The 17220-nt window shown below is 41.9% G+C and overlaps 1 protein-coding gene across 1 annotated transcript in view; it reads left to right on the top strand.

Annotated features, from left to right (window-relative positions):
- The window catches only part of LOC108545401 (protein groucho-1), a 102578-nt gene that overhangs the window by 58091 nt on the left and 27267 nt on the right, over nt 1-17220 (top strand). Inside the window, 2 exon segments of the mRNA XM_017896981.1 lie at nt 12024-12303; nt 16736-16761. Coding sequence (XP_017752470.1) covers nt 12024-12303; nt 16736-16761 — 306 coding nt within the window.

Genomic DNA, 17220 nt, shown 5'->3' with positions numbered 1-17220 from the left:
CTAAATTTTCTAAGGTCCAATCGAGATTTCGTCAGGATTCAGTCGGGATCGAGGGTTTATTCGTTTATTACCGGTGCACAGGGTCTAGAGGACCTTCGTGTCACCTGGACACCATACGCCAGTGTCTCTAGTATTTAAGAGACTATAAGTCACCATTAGGCGAGGCATATTAGCTTGAATTTTTTTAAACTTTCATCACCAGACACCGAAATCCGTACACACCCTTAGTGGATATACAGGGTGTCCCAGCAACGGTAGTACAACCGCGAGGGTGTATAATTATTCTACGTGAAAAACTGAATGAAATATATAGAATAAAATTTTTCGTTTCGAAGCTTCGTTTCTGAGAAAATCGACTTTGAATATTCACCGAGTACGCTGCTATACCTATGGTCCGTCCATCTTGTAAGCCAAAGCTAAGTGCACGCGCACCCAGTGAATATTCAAAGTCGATTTCCTCGACAACGAAGCTTCGAATGAAAAAATTTTATTCTATATTTTTTATTCAGTTTTTCACGTAGAATCACCCCGTACCGTTTGTGCTGCCGTTGCTGGAACACCCTGCATATTATCAACGGAAAAACACTTACCACTTCGTGTCAACCGATCGCAATGCACCCAAACTTGTACACGTTCAATTAGAGTAACCTATATGAGGCTTGGTTAGGTAATAAAATATCCGAATCCATGGATTTTAACCAATTTCACAATTCAGACATTAACCCTCTGCACCGGGTGACCATTTCATTACAGGAAGATAGCAATTCATAGACTCTGTCATTTTTTGAAATAAGAGAGCGTATATAAATTAACGCAGAATTATTTTATCTCGATATTTCGCGCATCGTTATATTACTTCGAATGTAATACATTAATTAATATCGATCTTTCGAATTTTATTAAATGGCGACTCTCGAGTGCAGAGGGTTAAAAACCAATCGCATTGTTGCATCTAGTTTCAACGTACTCGAATCTCACGGGTCTCGGGAATCGCTCTTAACCCTGTCGTTCCCCGTATCGCGATCATCGAAACGAGTCCACTGTGAAACCCAAACCTAACCCAAAACCAGAAAAAAAATAAAAAAGAGGGAAAAATCGGGAAAAGTCATGGAACGTGATCCGTAGGCGATCGGTGCAGACGAAATCCGACTGTCGGCCATGCGTCCTCGATTTAACGAGCGCAGGCCTGACCGCTACAAATCGTCCGATCGAGGTCGTGACACAAACCGCAATCTGCAGTTGCGTAATACGCGTCATCGGCATGTGGGGACATAATCAGCGCGTGCACTCAGCGCCGGCTACTGGCCGGTACAAGGTGAAGCCGGGTAGCTTCGCACGTGCACATGCATACCGCTCCTCGTTCTCACCCGTACTGTCCCTTGTCACGCATCGACACGCGTGAACAGACGTCTCGACGCTTCGAATTCTCTAGGCGTCCCGGGGTCGGAACGCTAAATAAAGACGACGAAACGAATCGAATACGAGATAAGTCGCCAGAACCAATACACTTGTGCACTGACACACGTGGGCGCATATATCGCACATACACACGCGTAGATAGAAATGCACATGCACGCATCATACAAGATACCTAGATAGACACACACACGCACACGCACACACTCTCTCGCTACACACCCACGATTTAAAAGACTAAAATATATATGCACACCCACACACACATACAGATACCCTTCCTTACACACCATACAAAATATCCGAATATACATGCACGCGATCACATAAATGGGCACACGCACACCATGTAAAACACCCAAATTCACACACACGTAAAATACTCAAATACACACACAGGCGCTCATACGCGCATCAGAGAGGGAACTTGGAGGAAAACGCGTAACAAACAGGAACGAGACAGAGACAGAGATAGAGATAGAGCCGACGGCAGGGGGCTAAAGGCTGAAGGGACGACAGAGGCAAATAGACATAAGCGCCAACCCCATGAATATGTATTACTCGGTAAACAGGGGTTGAATCAATATTTCGTTTAATAACACTGCACGCTGGAACGCAATTCTCCCCAGCCCCTTTGCCTCTCTCTCTCTCTCTCTCCTCCATCTCCGTACTCCATTGCACCTCTCTCTCCCCTTCGGTTTCACCCTCTCGCGCCGTCCCTCGTTTCCTCTTCTTCCTCCGCTGAGCGCGTACCGCACGCTTTCGTGCACGCACAGACAGACAGGATAGCCCCGTCCGGCCATCCGACCCACCCCCACTCCGCCCCACGCGCGCCCTTCGCATTTGTACAGGCGCACAGGATATTCCCTGACACGTATTTAAACGCACAGGTATGGACGAGTCGCACCTCGGGCTACGCGCCACGATGCCGCACCGATCCAACCCTCGGCTGCAACCCCTGCCTGCCCACCCTTTCCGCGTATTATTCACGCCGCGTTAAACCTCGTTTGGGACTATTACGTTTCGTTTGCAGCGCTGCACGAACCACCGCGCGCGGTCTCTCGGTCTCCCGTTGCCTCGGACGCGAATTGAATACCGTCGGGGCTCGCGCTCCCCACCACGCGCCGATACCCCACCACGCGCCGCTACCCCCACCACGGCCCTTCGCCCCAACCGTGTATCGCGTATTTATCGCGAAAAAGCGCACTTGCTTTTCTTCTTTTTTCCCCACCGCCCCTATTTCTCCCTTCGGTTCGGTTTTCCCCCATTTTTCCTCGCTTTTTTTCTCCCCTCCCCTGTCTCGAGGCTCGGCCACACGGATCCGGAATAATTGCCGCGCCGAAACGCGATTTCCGATGGAAATGACCGGCACAGAGATGCAGCTTCCGCACCGAACGTGTTGTCACGCGATTATCGCTCGCTCCACCATCGCGATTCCGTTTTTTCCGCGTTTTCCTTGCTGCGATTGTGTGTATGGGGATGCCAGTGGTACGAGGTGTCGGTTAATAATAGACATTCACGGATACGTATATACCGAGAGTACTGTCCACGTATATGACCGCGATTTATCCCCACCGCTTCTTAGAACTGGTTGCTTAGGGTACGATTGATCTTCGTTTACGGTTCCTTTCTTCCATTCTTTCATACTCACTGGAGTAAGCGTGAAATTTATAGCCGATTTCCGGAAATTTGCCTCCCGCTTATATGGCCACTCACGGTCCACGCGGGTGGCCATATACGCGGATATCGCTATACTCGCGATTAATTAGATGTTTCGTAACTTGGTCATTGCAGTCACGGCATATGCTGTGCTACATAATCGTCGTGTCGTCGTGTATGATCATTTTTTTTTAGAAATTTGTTCCTGTAGGGGTGATAGGGTTCTTCTGGCGTGAAAGAAACAATCTTTCTTTTTTTCGTACTTTGTTGGGGAGTGTAGTCTTTTAGAAATGCATGTGTTAAGGCATGTGTCCGGAATCCTCAGATTAACAAATTCTTTTCCTTTTTTTAAAAGTGACGTTTCTCGAAATCACGATTTTCGTAATACATCGTGTTCTACACGACCGATTTCATCCAAATTTGGCGTGAACCTTCTGTACACGTGTCACTATAGACTCTGCTATAAACTAGTTCGAAATCGATATTTTTTTTTTTTTTTCTAACCCCTTTTAACCCGTCAAAAAATCACAAAATATAGATACTTCGACTTAGGAGTGCTGTCATTTTTTTTAATTGTCAATATGTTTCTGTTCTTCTAGTACTGGCTATACCCGAAGGCATCTTAGTTAAGAATCTTTTCGAATTTTTTAATTCATACCAGCAGATCGGCTGTCATCGTGGAAGCCATGAGAGTACTATTTTTTCTACGCGAGTATATTCCAGGCTCGGATATGCTACTAATACTTGTTATCTGTAGTTGAAAAAATTTGTACATATTATTGAAAGCTGAGTAAATATACGTGCGAAAGCCCGACGAAAAAAGATACATGGTTACCCTGTGAAAAAATTCCAAAAAATTAGCCTGAAAACTCGTGCTCCACACTGGAACACCCCTTTTAACTCTAGTCTCTTCTCACACATCTTCCACCAAAACTGAAATATCTTCTCTTTTCTACGTAATTCACCAGTACCAGAGATCCCTGTACATCCATGATTCTATTCGAACCGTCAATCATCCACTTTTATCTACGTATTTTATACACCTGTGGTTACGAAAGTGGTCCAAGTCATTTCCCTCGAAGGTATTAAAAATTTCCCCGTTCCAAATATATTATAAATTACCAATTTACACAATCGAATTCGACCTAATCGTTAACCACTTGCGCTACGATTTAACCCTTTCGGTACGGATGAGCTGGCCGGCGGTTATACATTCGTGGTACGAGGAAGTTTTCCACAAGAGTGGTGGCACTGGAAGCCACGAAAACGTATTTTGCGGTATTCATAGAAATCTCGAGCAGCGTGATTGACACTAAACTTTTCATTCGGACCGCGACAGTCATCGATGACGTTTCGTGGATGCCGCCAATAGGCGACGGTAGTACCCAGAGAACGTATCATGGCCGCCATTGCGCGGCAGTAGTACCGAAAGGGTTAACTTTCGGTTGCGGTGTCGTGCTCTACAATATAACATGCGTAAAGGCGTTACGTTAACGTTGCACCGCGTCTGCGAGCTAACTGTTAGCCGACGTGACGGACACGTCGTTTTTGTTTCTGCGACAAATGTCTATCGACGTGGTATACACGTCGCTGGCGACTTTGGACCAAAAGCGCATCTCGACGTGCGTGGCACGTCTTTATGGCGCAAGTGGTAAAATACCTCGTTTCCCTAAAAATCGTTGCACTGTGTTCTAATTGAACTAAACGATCGATAGAATTCTCTGCAATTTTTGACTTAGACCACTTTCGCGATAGCCAACGCATGTGTATGCGTGTTATATAATTATATTATACAAAAATAAACGATCACCCCGTCGAATGGAATAAAGCGTGTCGAAATTTCTAACGAGCAGTTCGCAATATTTCGATCTTTATGTATATTTTCGTCTCTTTTTTTCGTTTCTCTCTTTTCCCCCGTCATGGAAATGGAATAAGTGGCGTTTACGCTTGTTTGGTGGACGGCCCGGGGACCGTGACAGGGGTGTCGAAACGCAATCGATACGTTTTGTTATGTATGAAGCGGGAAATGATTATACGGTAATGGGAACGCTATGCATATAGCGGAGCGTTCGGAATAAAAATGGTAATTTATGTAAATGGTATTCTTGGTGGCCGCGCGAGGAAAGTTGTACGGTGATTCAGTGGCTGTGAATCCTTTGGTACTTGAATGAGCGTTAATAAAACGAGCTGTTAATGCGCGGCCCGCGTCGCCGTTGTATTTTTGGCAGTTTCGTTGAAAATGCGCCTTAAGGCCGGCGATGGTCGACGGAAACGTAAATGCGGCGAGTATTTCCGTCGCACGGGCCGCGACGTGTCTTAAATGCTCGAGCTAAATTTAGATAAAACGAAAGGTTACCTTTGGCGTCCGATAAAATTGTCCGGTGCTCGTGATAAACATATAATACTTTCTTCGATGACCGAAATATCTGTGACAACGAGGTACGACGAATTTTTCGGTATAGATATTCACTTCGATTTCACTTGGGATTCTTTGCTTAACCCTTTGCACTCAAGGATTTGTTGGCTAAAGAAGATTAGGAGTTTAAAGATTTTCTGCTATAATGCTGACGATATTGTGTCGAGCAGTAAATAAGAGGTTGTGGAATAATTAGCACGTAGAATTATTTGATTCCGATACCTTGTACACTGTTACGTTATCTGAAATTTGACGTATTAATGAATATCGAGCTTCGAAATTTTATCAAATGGCGACTGAAGAGCGCCTCTCGAGTGCAAAGGGTTAACTCTGTTAGTTAATGTATTGTACTAGTTAAACGGGGACGAGTTGGGAAACGAGTAGGTTATGTTACGATCGTCGTGATAGCAGTAATAGTAAATAAAAATACTCGTTGAATAATAAGAATTAACTTTTTAGAAATTAATATTTTAATCTTCGCGAGTGAGTGCTTATGACGATTTCTCGCGTAACTCACTAGCGCCACCACGACCCATATCTACGAGGAACTACCGTAAATACCACATACGTATATTGTTGAATTATTTCCCGATTTTACTCGTACAATCTTGGATTTTTCTTCTTATTACCTGTATTGTTATATTGTTTTCATATATTTCTCGTTAATATTCATTAATTCAACCGCGGGATTAACCGTTCCAATGAGAATTTGATGCGTCAAATGTTTCTGTAGCCACGAGTAAGTGTTCCAGCAGCTTTATGACGATTTTCCGCGTAACTCACTAGCGCCACCGCGGTCCATAACTACGAGAAACTATCGTAAATACCGTGTACGTATATCGTTGAATTATTTCCCGATTTTACTCGTACAATCCTTAACTTTTCTTCTTCTCATCTGTATATTCGTTATATGGTTATATCGTTTTTACAAATTTTTCGTCTCTCCTCGTTAATTTAACCGCGAGATTGACTATCCCGATGAGAATTTGACACGTCAAAATGTTTCTGTAGTTACACGGGAGTCAATTGTACGCCTCGTGAGCGGTCGGTGGCTAGTGTGAGGGATCGATAGCGCTGAAAAATGAACGTGGACGAGATGCTCCTTCGTCATCTCGGGCTCGCCGTGGTCCCGGTGGTCGTTGGACGGCCGGGTCTGGCATAGAAAAAGTTGTTGCGCGTCAAAAGCCCCTCGCCGGAAGTCGAGTGGCCGCAAGGCAAATTGCGAGCTACATCCGTGGAGTAGGTACACGTGCGTAGGGCGGCGCAAATACGTCCCTAGGGGGTAAACTGTGCTGCGGGAAGACCGTACGAGCTGTATACACACGCGCCGGGCCGCGACCCCTCGTCTCTCTTGGCCCATTCAGCGACAGTCCAGGAAAATAACTATCGTACACAATCGGCGCGTAGCCCGAGAGGGGTTATTTCGCATAATCCACCCTCGTCGCTGCGGCCACGACCCTCCGTTCCGCGGGAACCGTGTGTCGCTTTCTCTCTCGCCCCCTGTCATCTCTCTCTCTCTCTCTCTCTCTCGCTCTGGATCACCCTCCTGGCCGATCCTAAATAGCTAAGTGAAATCCACGATAAGCATGATTCGCACGCGTAACGAGTTTACCGGTCTCTGTTATCCCCTCTTGATCTTGCGCTGCATTTCTCTCTACCCTTCTTCACCTGTCTCTCTATCCCCTTCTCTCTTTCTCTTTCTGTCTCTCTTAGTGTCTTTCTTTCTCTGCCTGAATGTCTTTCTTTCTGTGCATTCGTCTTCTTTCCCTGTATATCTTTCTCACTGTATGACTGCCTCTGTGTATATGTATCTCTCTCTTTATATATGTACCTGTGATTATGAAAGTGGTCTAAGTCACTCATATTTGTTTCTGAAATATTAAAAGCTTCGGCCTTTAAGTACGTCATAAATTATAAAATTAATTGCGATAAAGCTACAAACTCGATCTGACGATTCAATTCTTCATTGTTTTGTTGAAAATATATATATATTATCGTAATATAAACGAATGCAACACGAAGTAAATAATAAAATCGTTCCTCTTAAGTCGATGACTTAGACCACTTTCATAATTATAGGCACATCTATGTGTTTCTCTTTCTGCATGTCTTTATCTTGTGTTGTTCTTCTATTTTATGTTCTTTTTCTTATTTCTCTTATGTTCATTTTCTATGAGTATATATATATATTTCTTTCTTTCTGTGCCTCTCTTCGTATATCTGTCTCTCTATATGTCTCTCTTAGTATGCCTGCATATGTGTGTATCTCTCTTTCTCTTTATGTGTATCTTTTTCCCTCTTTGTGTGTACCTTTCTCTCTCTTTATGTGATTCTTTCTCTCTTCGTGTGTATCTCTCTATTTCTCTCTCTCTCTCTCTCTCTCTCTCTCTCTCTCTCTCTCTCTGTCTGTATTTATCTCCCTGTGTATCTCTCTCTTTATATATATGTCTTTTCTTTTGTTTGTATCTTTCTCTGTATTCCTATCTCTGTGTATCTCTCTCTCTCTCTCTCTCTCTCTCCTCTCCTCTCCTCTCTGTTTCTCCTTGTTTTTCTCTGTTCCTTTTGGTCTTCGTTGGTCCGTCTGCTCTCGGATTCGTTGATTCATCCCCTATTTGCCACTGCTTCTTACGGAGCAGCTCTTGGGGCCATCGCCACTGGCCTGCAAGGGGGAGGTGCTCGAGCAGGGATTCGTTTTCACCCCTGCCCTAGGGAGGCTATGACGTCAGGTTGGGTTTTCTCAGGTCGGGATGACATTTCATCCTGGCTCGATGGTGTCACGTAAGGAAATGTACACCGGAGAGAAGGTACCGGGAAATTGAGGATGGCTGCGAAGAAAGGACTCGCGAGACGAAATGGCGAATCGAATAGACTGGAACAGTGGGTTTAATCCTGACCTATCCCATTAACGTCTCGGGTTATTTTTCGCAGGACAAATGGTTAGCACAAATGCAGATTAAATCGAGCTTCCTATTTCGAAAAATTTTTATGGTTGACCTTGCAATTAGCACTAGAACTACCGATTTCTAGTGGGCACGTTTAACTATAACGTGCACAGATTATAGTAATTAACAGCGGTAAGATGATTATAAGTGAATATATCGATTACGGTTCTTCCTTAATACGAGTTGATACCAATTTTATTCTTAAAACAGCAGGTATATGTATTCGGTGATTGCAAAAAGGAAAATTCTGGGACCAGTCATTTTCACTGGGTTGGTAGTTCTAGTGTTAGTGAATCTCGTATTTAATTTTTCTAATTTAGGAAAATTCGTTGTTAAAATTTCTCGTTTCTCGAAAATTTGTACTTTCTCGTTGATTAATGTTAATCGAGTTTGAGTTATTCGCGTGTCGGTGAAGTTATTCGAGACACGTCTGTTAATTTACGTTTCGTTACGAAATCCTTGACTTACGTGTCGTTTCGGGATTTTGTTAATGGTGTAGAACGGAGTCGACTGTTTCGTAGCATGATAAAACGTATTAGGTTATATATATATGTAAATAATTATCCTTCGGTATAACGTTACGTTGAAATTCATGTTGAAATTACGATTCGGAGGACCATAATGTGCATCACGTATAAATCAGCGAGTTAATCCGAACGCATTGCGGAAATATTATATATTGTTTTATAATCAATATGTCGTAGTTAACGCGCATTGTCGTTTTTCGAAGGATTCTATCAGTATTTTGGATACTGTAATTGATAAAACAATTTCCCGGAAATTTTCATTCAAATTTTCATTTAACAATCGCGTCGACCCATTCATCTCCCTTCCATGGCGCTTTAAATGGTTTTTAAATTATAAATATCTCGGGTATATCCTCAGCCACGTTCCAAATTTCTACATTCACTAATTGAGGATCGTATTTTTAACTCGCCTCTTTTATTTCTCGAACCGTGATCAAAATTTTGGTAAAGAACAGGAAGAATTGTAATTTATCATTGATAAATCGTTGCAAACGATTATAAATTACGTACACCCGTTTATTATTTTAATTTCCACGATTTATAAATATTTGAAATCATTCAGTACGTAACAGTTGTACTATCTTTAATACAGTTCCGATTTTACGTAAAATTCCCTTTATTAATTCATACATTTTATATTATTACGTAGCAGAAATTATTATATCATTATTCAGGTTCGTGGAAAAATTATTGAACACAATAATCGCTTGTCAATTATTAATACAAAAATCCTCCAATTTTTGCCAAATAATTTTTCCAGAATTAATTCACCATGTCACATGTAGTATTGTGAATAATGAATTACAAATGCAGATAAATTAATCGTATATAGATAGACAAATTCAAATTCAAATTGAAAATCCCATTGGAGAAGAGTCCTATTATAATTTAGATTTAATTATTCCATAATAATTAAAATATTTTGTTAATCAAAAAATTTGCGTAAATTTGCAAATATCTACTTCAAAATTACTTTAAAATGCGCCAAATAATTAAAAAAGAAATTAATTCGCAATGTCACATATAGTGAATCACAAATTACAAATGTAAATAAATTAATCATATATAGATAGACAAATTCAAATTCAAATTGAAAATCGAATAGGAAAAATACTATTATAATTTATATTTAATTATTCCATAATATTTATTACAATATTAATATAATATTTATAATATTTATTACAAATTTGCAAATATCTATTTCAAAATTATCTATCCTAACGTAGTAAGGAAATCAGTCTACACGCGAGTGTGTGGTCGAGAGGCATGGTTCGTAGATAGATCCCAATGTAAACAGTACGAGGCACGCGGCTCGCGGCTCGCGGCTAGTTTTCACCGGTATCTTCCGGCCTCAGTTGCGTGTTATTCTTCGTCGCGTTCGGACGTAACGTCGCTCGGCTCGACGTGTGACCGACTCTACTGTTGATTATGGCACGTGCTATTGGAACCTAAACGGTAGGCTTTAGACTTTAACAAAATAAGTCGTCATCCCATTACCTTAACGCTAAACCTACCATGCCTAGTCAAATTATCCGGTACATCAAAAACAGATTAGAAAAATTAGAAATAAAACAGTATAGAATATCGAAAAATTAATTACACGTGTATCGAAAAACACATCACGTTGTCGGGTAACCAAAACGATGATATCAAATGCGGAATTTTAAATAGTTATTTTAAAATAGCCATTTAACGCTAGAACTACCGATCTTTAGTGGGCACGTTTAACTATAACGTGCACAGATTATAGTAATTAACAGCGGTGCGATGAATATGAGTGAATATATCGATTACAGTTCTTTCTTAATACGAGTTGATACCAATTTTATTTTTAAAGCAGGTGTATGTGTTCGGTGATTGCAAAAAGGAAAATTCTGAGCCCAGTCATTTGGACTGGGTTTTTAGCTCTAATGTTAAGCAATTTCGAAATTATATTTATCAGAAACGCACATGAACAGCTAAATGGTAAGCAAGACAAACGAATCTAGGTGCTTAAAGTGTTAACACTAAAACTACCAACCCAGTTAAAATTACTGGTCCCAGAATTTTCCTTTTTGCAATCACCGAACACATACACCTGCTTTAACCCATTCGAGACCGATTTCCGAGGCTATAAGACCGGTTGCACACCGTGTGTGCAATAATAACAATGAGCATTTATTAGTTATTACGAGTAGTTGCTCCTGTGGACCATGTTCCAAGCAAATCGCCGTATCGAATGGGTTAAGAATAAAATTGGTATCAACTCGTATTAAGAAAGAACTGTAATCAATATATTCACTCATATTCATCGTATCGCTGTTAATTACTATAATCTGTGCACGTTATAGTTAAACGTGCCCACTAAAGATCGGTAGTTCTAGTGTTAAAATTTATCAATAGAATGTAGCTTCCTAAATTTGTTGTTAGTCGAAATACACTATAGTTTGCGCGAGAAGTATACTGCCAATCACCGGTGATTGTCACGGTCCGAACGGAAAGTTCAGTGTCAGTCACCGATATCTGACATGTCTCTTAACGTGTTAAGCATCGGTACGTTTAGCGATTCCTCTCTGAAAAGATTCTACGCTATTACAATTCCTATTTAATCCACGCATGTTTATCCTACCGATCTAAAAACCCGCGTAACTTCGAACTCGAACGCAACTCGTGTCATTTGGCAATTTTCGAAAATTTCATTTTATTTTAACCCTGTGCACTCGAGAGGTTACCTTCAGTCACCGTTTCATAAAATTTGGAAGATCGATATTAATTAACATATCAAATTTAATGTAATGTAACAGTGTCCGAAGTATCGAAGTCACATAATTCTACAATTCTATTATTATACAATTCTTTATTCACTGCTCAAAAAGGTATGGTCAGAATCATTGATTTTCTACTCTTCTCTAGCCAAAAAATCGTCGAGTGCAAAGGGTTAATTCTTATTTTATATTTTATAAAAATTCGCAAATTTGAGCTCTCGGTATAGTACACGACATGTGAAAGTCAGTGATGTAACCGCGAATATGGGATGTTCTATATGCTAAACAAGCCTAATGGTGTTCTTACGTGTTGCAGCAACAGAGACCAGACATATCAAGACTGCTGCAGCAAATGCATGCTCAACAACTGCCACCGGGAACGGCGATAGGCGCCCATCCAGGGCTACCCGGACTTCCGGGACTAGGACCAGGTGCTGGACTTCCGGTGTCAACTTCCGCCTCCGCGGCTCTTATTGGTCTTGGCCTGACGCCGGGCGCCGCCACAGCGCCGGGCACGACAGCGGCCCATCCACTGTCGATGCTGAGTAAACCGGAATTGCACCGCGGCCAGCCCGACGATTTAAAGAGCAATGGCGGTGAGTATTTCCACCGTTCCTCCACTTCCGTTTCGCCGCCATCTTCCTTTCGGTGTGCACCGTGTTTCTCTTTCGATCGGGCGCGTCCGACGTCTTTTCGTTTCGTTTTCTAACCCTTTGACACTTCGATTTCGCTGTTACCGGTTTCGTTTTTGTTATTATTAACACTATGCCGTTCGCACGTCTAATCGGGATTCTTTCATTTGGCGCCATTATCATTTGCGCATGATACCAATGCGATATCACCGGCATTTGTACGATAGTTTTCGCATGACATCGATGTGGTACTACTGGACGGCATAGTGTTAATATTATTATTGTTAGTATTATCGGTGTCATTCGGTCGCGAGATAAAATTTATCCTTTTTCGTATTTTTCACGGGCCTTTAATCGCCTTCCGCGTTCGAAGATTTGTTTTTTAATTATAGGGAATTCGTAGTTCGGTAAATTATTTCGTATTATAGTTCGTGATACTTTCGTGTAATAAATTAATGTATATAGTTATATTATTTTTATGTTTTTGGGGGAAAATATTCCTAGTTTTTTTTTTTCTTTTTTAACGGGATGTTATTAGTAGTCGACGCCAATGGGGATTCGCGGGGGTCTTTTCGTTTCATTTTTAACCCTTTGACACTTCCATTTATCTGTTATCGATTCCGTTTGTTTTTTTTTATTATTATTATTATTATTGTCATCCGGTCGCGAGATAAAATTTATCTTTTTCGTATTTTTCCGCGATCGTAAATTTTTTTTTTATTATAGGGAATTCGTAGTTCGATGAATTATTTCGTATTATAGTTCGTGATACTTTCGTGTAATAAGTTAATGTGTATAGTTACATTATTTTTATGTTTTTCGGGGAAAATATTCCTAGTTCTTTTTTTTTTTCTCTTTTTTAACGGGATGTTATTAGTAGTCGACGCCAATGGGGATTCGCGGGGGTCTTTTCGTTTCGTTTTTAACCCTTTGACACTTCCATTCGTCTATTATCGGTTTCGTTTTCATTATTAATATTATTATTATTATTATCATCCGGTCGCGAGATAAAATTTATCTTTTTCGTATTTTTTCACAAGCTTTCAACCTTTCGTGATCGTAGATTTTTTTTTCATTATAAAGAATTCGTAGTTCGGTGAATCATTTCGTGGTATAGTTCGTGATACTTTCCTGCAATAGGTTAACGTGTACAGTTACATTATTTGTATTCTTTTACTTTATTTTTCGGTGGAAAATATTCCTAGTTCTTTTTTCCCGTTTTCCTTTTGCAACGGGATATTATACGAGTAACCGACGCCAATAGGGATTCGCGCGGGTCTTTTCGCATTTTTATTTCCGCAACGGGATATGTAATTTTTGAGAGAAAGAGAGAGGAACGTTCCTCGGACAAGGGTAAATATTATCAGGATTTTTCGACGTAACGAAGCCGACGGTAATAAAATAAGGAAAGAGAAATCCGCAGCGCGATGTTTGCACAAAGACTCATTCATTTCGCTAGGAAAGTCAACAGCAATGGCGATAAAGACGATGATTGTTTGACGTAACGTTAGTCGTAAATCGTGCTCTCGGATCTGAACGGAATCATTAAATAAACCGGCCGTTTCCGGCAAACAAAAACAACGCGAGTCATCGACGATAACGCGACCGAGGCTTTTGTTGAACGAAGCAGTCGAAGGGTTAATCATGGCTCGATATTTATAAAATATAGTTTACTCGCGATTTTTATGTACGTATTTTTCTTCGTCATTCTTCTAAACGCAGTCCAATGTAGGATAAAGACCGTGAAACGTCCTGTATATTTTCTGGAAGAGGGTACCGTAAATCGTTTTAGGTTAGGGATGAGGAGGAAGTAGGAAGTGGGCACGGGTGAGAGAAATAACTCGGTTTTTAATTCAGTAACGATAAAATATATTTAAAATATAAAATATTGCTCGGGACAGTTTAACCCTTTCCACTCGTATATATATATAGGCCATATAGTCGCCATCTTACATTTTATTATTATACATATATTAACCCTGTGCACTCGAGAGGCGATTTTCAGTCACCGTTTAATTAGATTCTAAAGATCGACGTTAATTAATATATCAAATTTAAAATTACCTAAAGATGTGTGGAATGTCTTAATTTGCATATGATTTCGCATTTTCCATTTTAAAAATATCGTCGACTCTATGACAGAAAATCTTCGAATTACTGTTTTTCTCGTCAAGTGCAAAGGGTTAAATTTATGTATTTTTCTAATTTTTCCTACTAAATCGACAAGTTAAATCGCAATATGTTCCCATAAAAATGTCTGCATTTTGATCGCGCATGAACAAAAATTCCTAGTTGATTGGTAGTTTTCTCAGATATAAATTCGAGTGCAAAGGGTTAAGGCTAGACTAATTCTACATTGACTCTATTCTGGCTCTAAACTTCAATTCTTGACACATTCTACACTTTACTACATTTTGTTTCTCTATACTCTTCATAGATTGCCTCGCCCGTGCCCTTGCACCCTTTTTCTAAGCCTACAGTCTCTCTTCTTCTCCTACAGGCTTTCTTTCTCGAACACTCGATATAGACATAGATGTCCAGTCTATAGGATCCTTTCGTGCTGTCATTTGTTCTTCCACGCGCACTCTAGATGTCACTTCGATCGCTCGCGTCGAACCCGAGGTCGCTGTTTATTATCATTTATTTTCGAGGAATTTTCCATTCATTCGTTTTCCTATTCGTTCGTTTTGCTTTCACTGTTAACCCCTAAAAATATCCTACAATCGTAACTGTTGTAATAAGCCATAGGCTTGCAACGATGGTGTCAGATACGTTGTCAATAGTGATTTTTGGGTCTCTGGGACCTTTTCCTATTACGGGTGTCAAGAGGTTGTTTTTTCGCTTCTAATTTTGGTTTATAAGGACCCGCCATTTTATGAAAAATGTCATTCTTCAACGCGGTACACTATGGTGGGCATTATCGTAACCTATAAGGACACGCGTATAAGTAGATTTGGTATTTTTCATTGATAACTTCATATATTTCGTGCTATAGAACTGTATAGGGATAGTTGCGTAGGGATTTTAAAAAAGGCTGCAATTACAACAGTAACGAAAAATTTGATCCGTTATTACCCCCGTCGCTACGTCCCGTACGCGAGACATCAGTGTCAAACGCGTGGAAATCTCGCCTATCCTCGAATTAGCACCGGTCAATTTCCGCGCTTCCTCTCGCGACGTATTACCGCCCCCCTCCACTCGCCGCGTCGCCAATCGGAAAAAAGCAAACCACAGAAGACCGCGCCACGCACCCCTCTGCTCTTCCCTTTCACGATCGAATTCCTCGCTGTGGCCTGCTCCACGAGAATCGTAAAACCCCTGGAATACTCGTTATACGCATACCTTCCGCCCTTTCACACGATTTTAATTGCCACCTCTGTGGGCAGCGCGGCGGGAAAAGAAATTAACGAAATTCCGGCCTTTGGTCACGTTCGAGTGGTGGCCGCGTCCCGATATAACGAATCGTGCCTGCACGCGAGCCACGTGCGCGCGCAGCGTTCCCCCACCGCTCGCCCGGTTCCACGCTGGCAAACGCTCCAGACCACCGGGGATTTTTCTCTTTTTGTCACCATCATCCGTTTGATCCCGCTTTTGCGATACCCCGGAAAAAAGAGAGAGCGCCGGTCGACCGCCCAGTCTGTGTGTACCTACGTGCATATATACGCCGCTCTGCACACGTATATTTGCCCGTGTATATACGTATATGCACGCGTGTGTACGATCCATCGAAAGGGGCCGCGGAACACTCTAGACCGCGGGACAGTCGACGGCGGGGACGGGTGGCGAGAAAAAAGGGGAAAAGAGAGAAAAAAGGAATATGTAGCCGACGTGGCGCGAGCGTGCGGCTCGGCTCGCTCGACTGGAAATTTTCAAAGCGCTTTTCGGGTATCCGCTTTCGGCGGGGGTGAGCGTGTTTGCGTCACCCTGTTAGCGGACACCGGCGGTTTTGAGCGAAAAGCGCATAAATATGCATGAAGATCATTTATACGGGCGCCGCTCGCGCTTCCACTATCCACGCTGTGCCACCGCACACACGCAAACGCGCGCGCGTGCACCGTTCTCGTTCCGGCTCACACCCCTTGCTGTCTCTCTTTTATGGGCACGTTATTAACATTTTATCGACGCGCGGTGGCCGGGATTCTTTTCCCCTTTTTTTTTTTTTTTTTTTTTTTTTTTTTATTTTTTTTCACCTGTCCCTCTTTTTGCCAGCACCCCTCACCGTTCACCCGGTTTCATCGTAGTGCAGCGAAGCCCGACGTCATGCATGAAAATGATTTTTCTTTTTTTCTTTGATTTTTTTCCCCTTTCTCGTTTTTTGGTTATATATTCCCACCACCGAGTGGAAACGTTCCGCACGGCTTTTGACTGACGACTGTTTGCATTTGTCTCGTTACAGGTCTCAGCTCGACCGAGGAGAGACACGTGAGTAGAAAATATTTCGTTCTATTTTTTCTCTACCGCTCTTTTCCGTTTTTACGTTTCGCCCTGCTCTTTGTTTCTCTGTTTGTCCCCCTCTTTCTCGTTCACTTTCGAGTATCGTATCCGAACCGCATGATTCCGCGACGCACTGATTGCAAGGAAAAACTCCGCGTGCTCGATTGCGTAGAATCGACGCAATTTCGATACTTCCGGCTAACTATTCGTTTCGCTAAATCGCATAACATCCTACGAGATATAAACTTTGTATTCGTTTCCCGATAAATACGTAATTCCTGCGATTTGCGTTTCAATCGACAAATAAATCTGGAATTCTTTAGAATCGTTTTTCCTTGTACCCTAAGCATCTACATCTACGTGACGTCACTGTTCATCTGCTCACGTGACGAGTAGACGCGGGCTCGGAGTGGGGGCACGTTCATCGTCGTAGGCCGTCGCGCGGGG

The sequence above is a fragment of the Eufriesea mexicana genome, unplaced genomic scaffold (assembly GCF_001483705.2).
Source record: "Eufriesea mexicana isolate 0111107269 unplaced genomic scaffold, ASM148370v2 scaffold437, whole genome shotgun sequence".
Classification (NCBI taxonomy): Eukaryota; Metazoa; Arthropoda; class Insecta; order Hymenoptera; family Apidae; genus Eufriesea; species Eufriesea mexicana.
The sequence above is the reverse complement of the archived record's forward strand: the minus strand, read 5'-3'. Positions and strand labels throughout refer to the sequence as shown.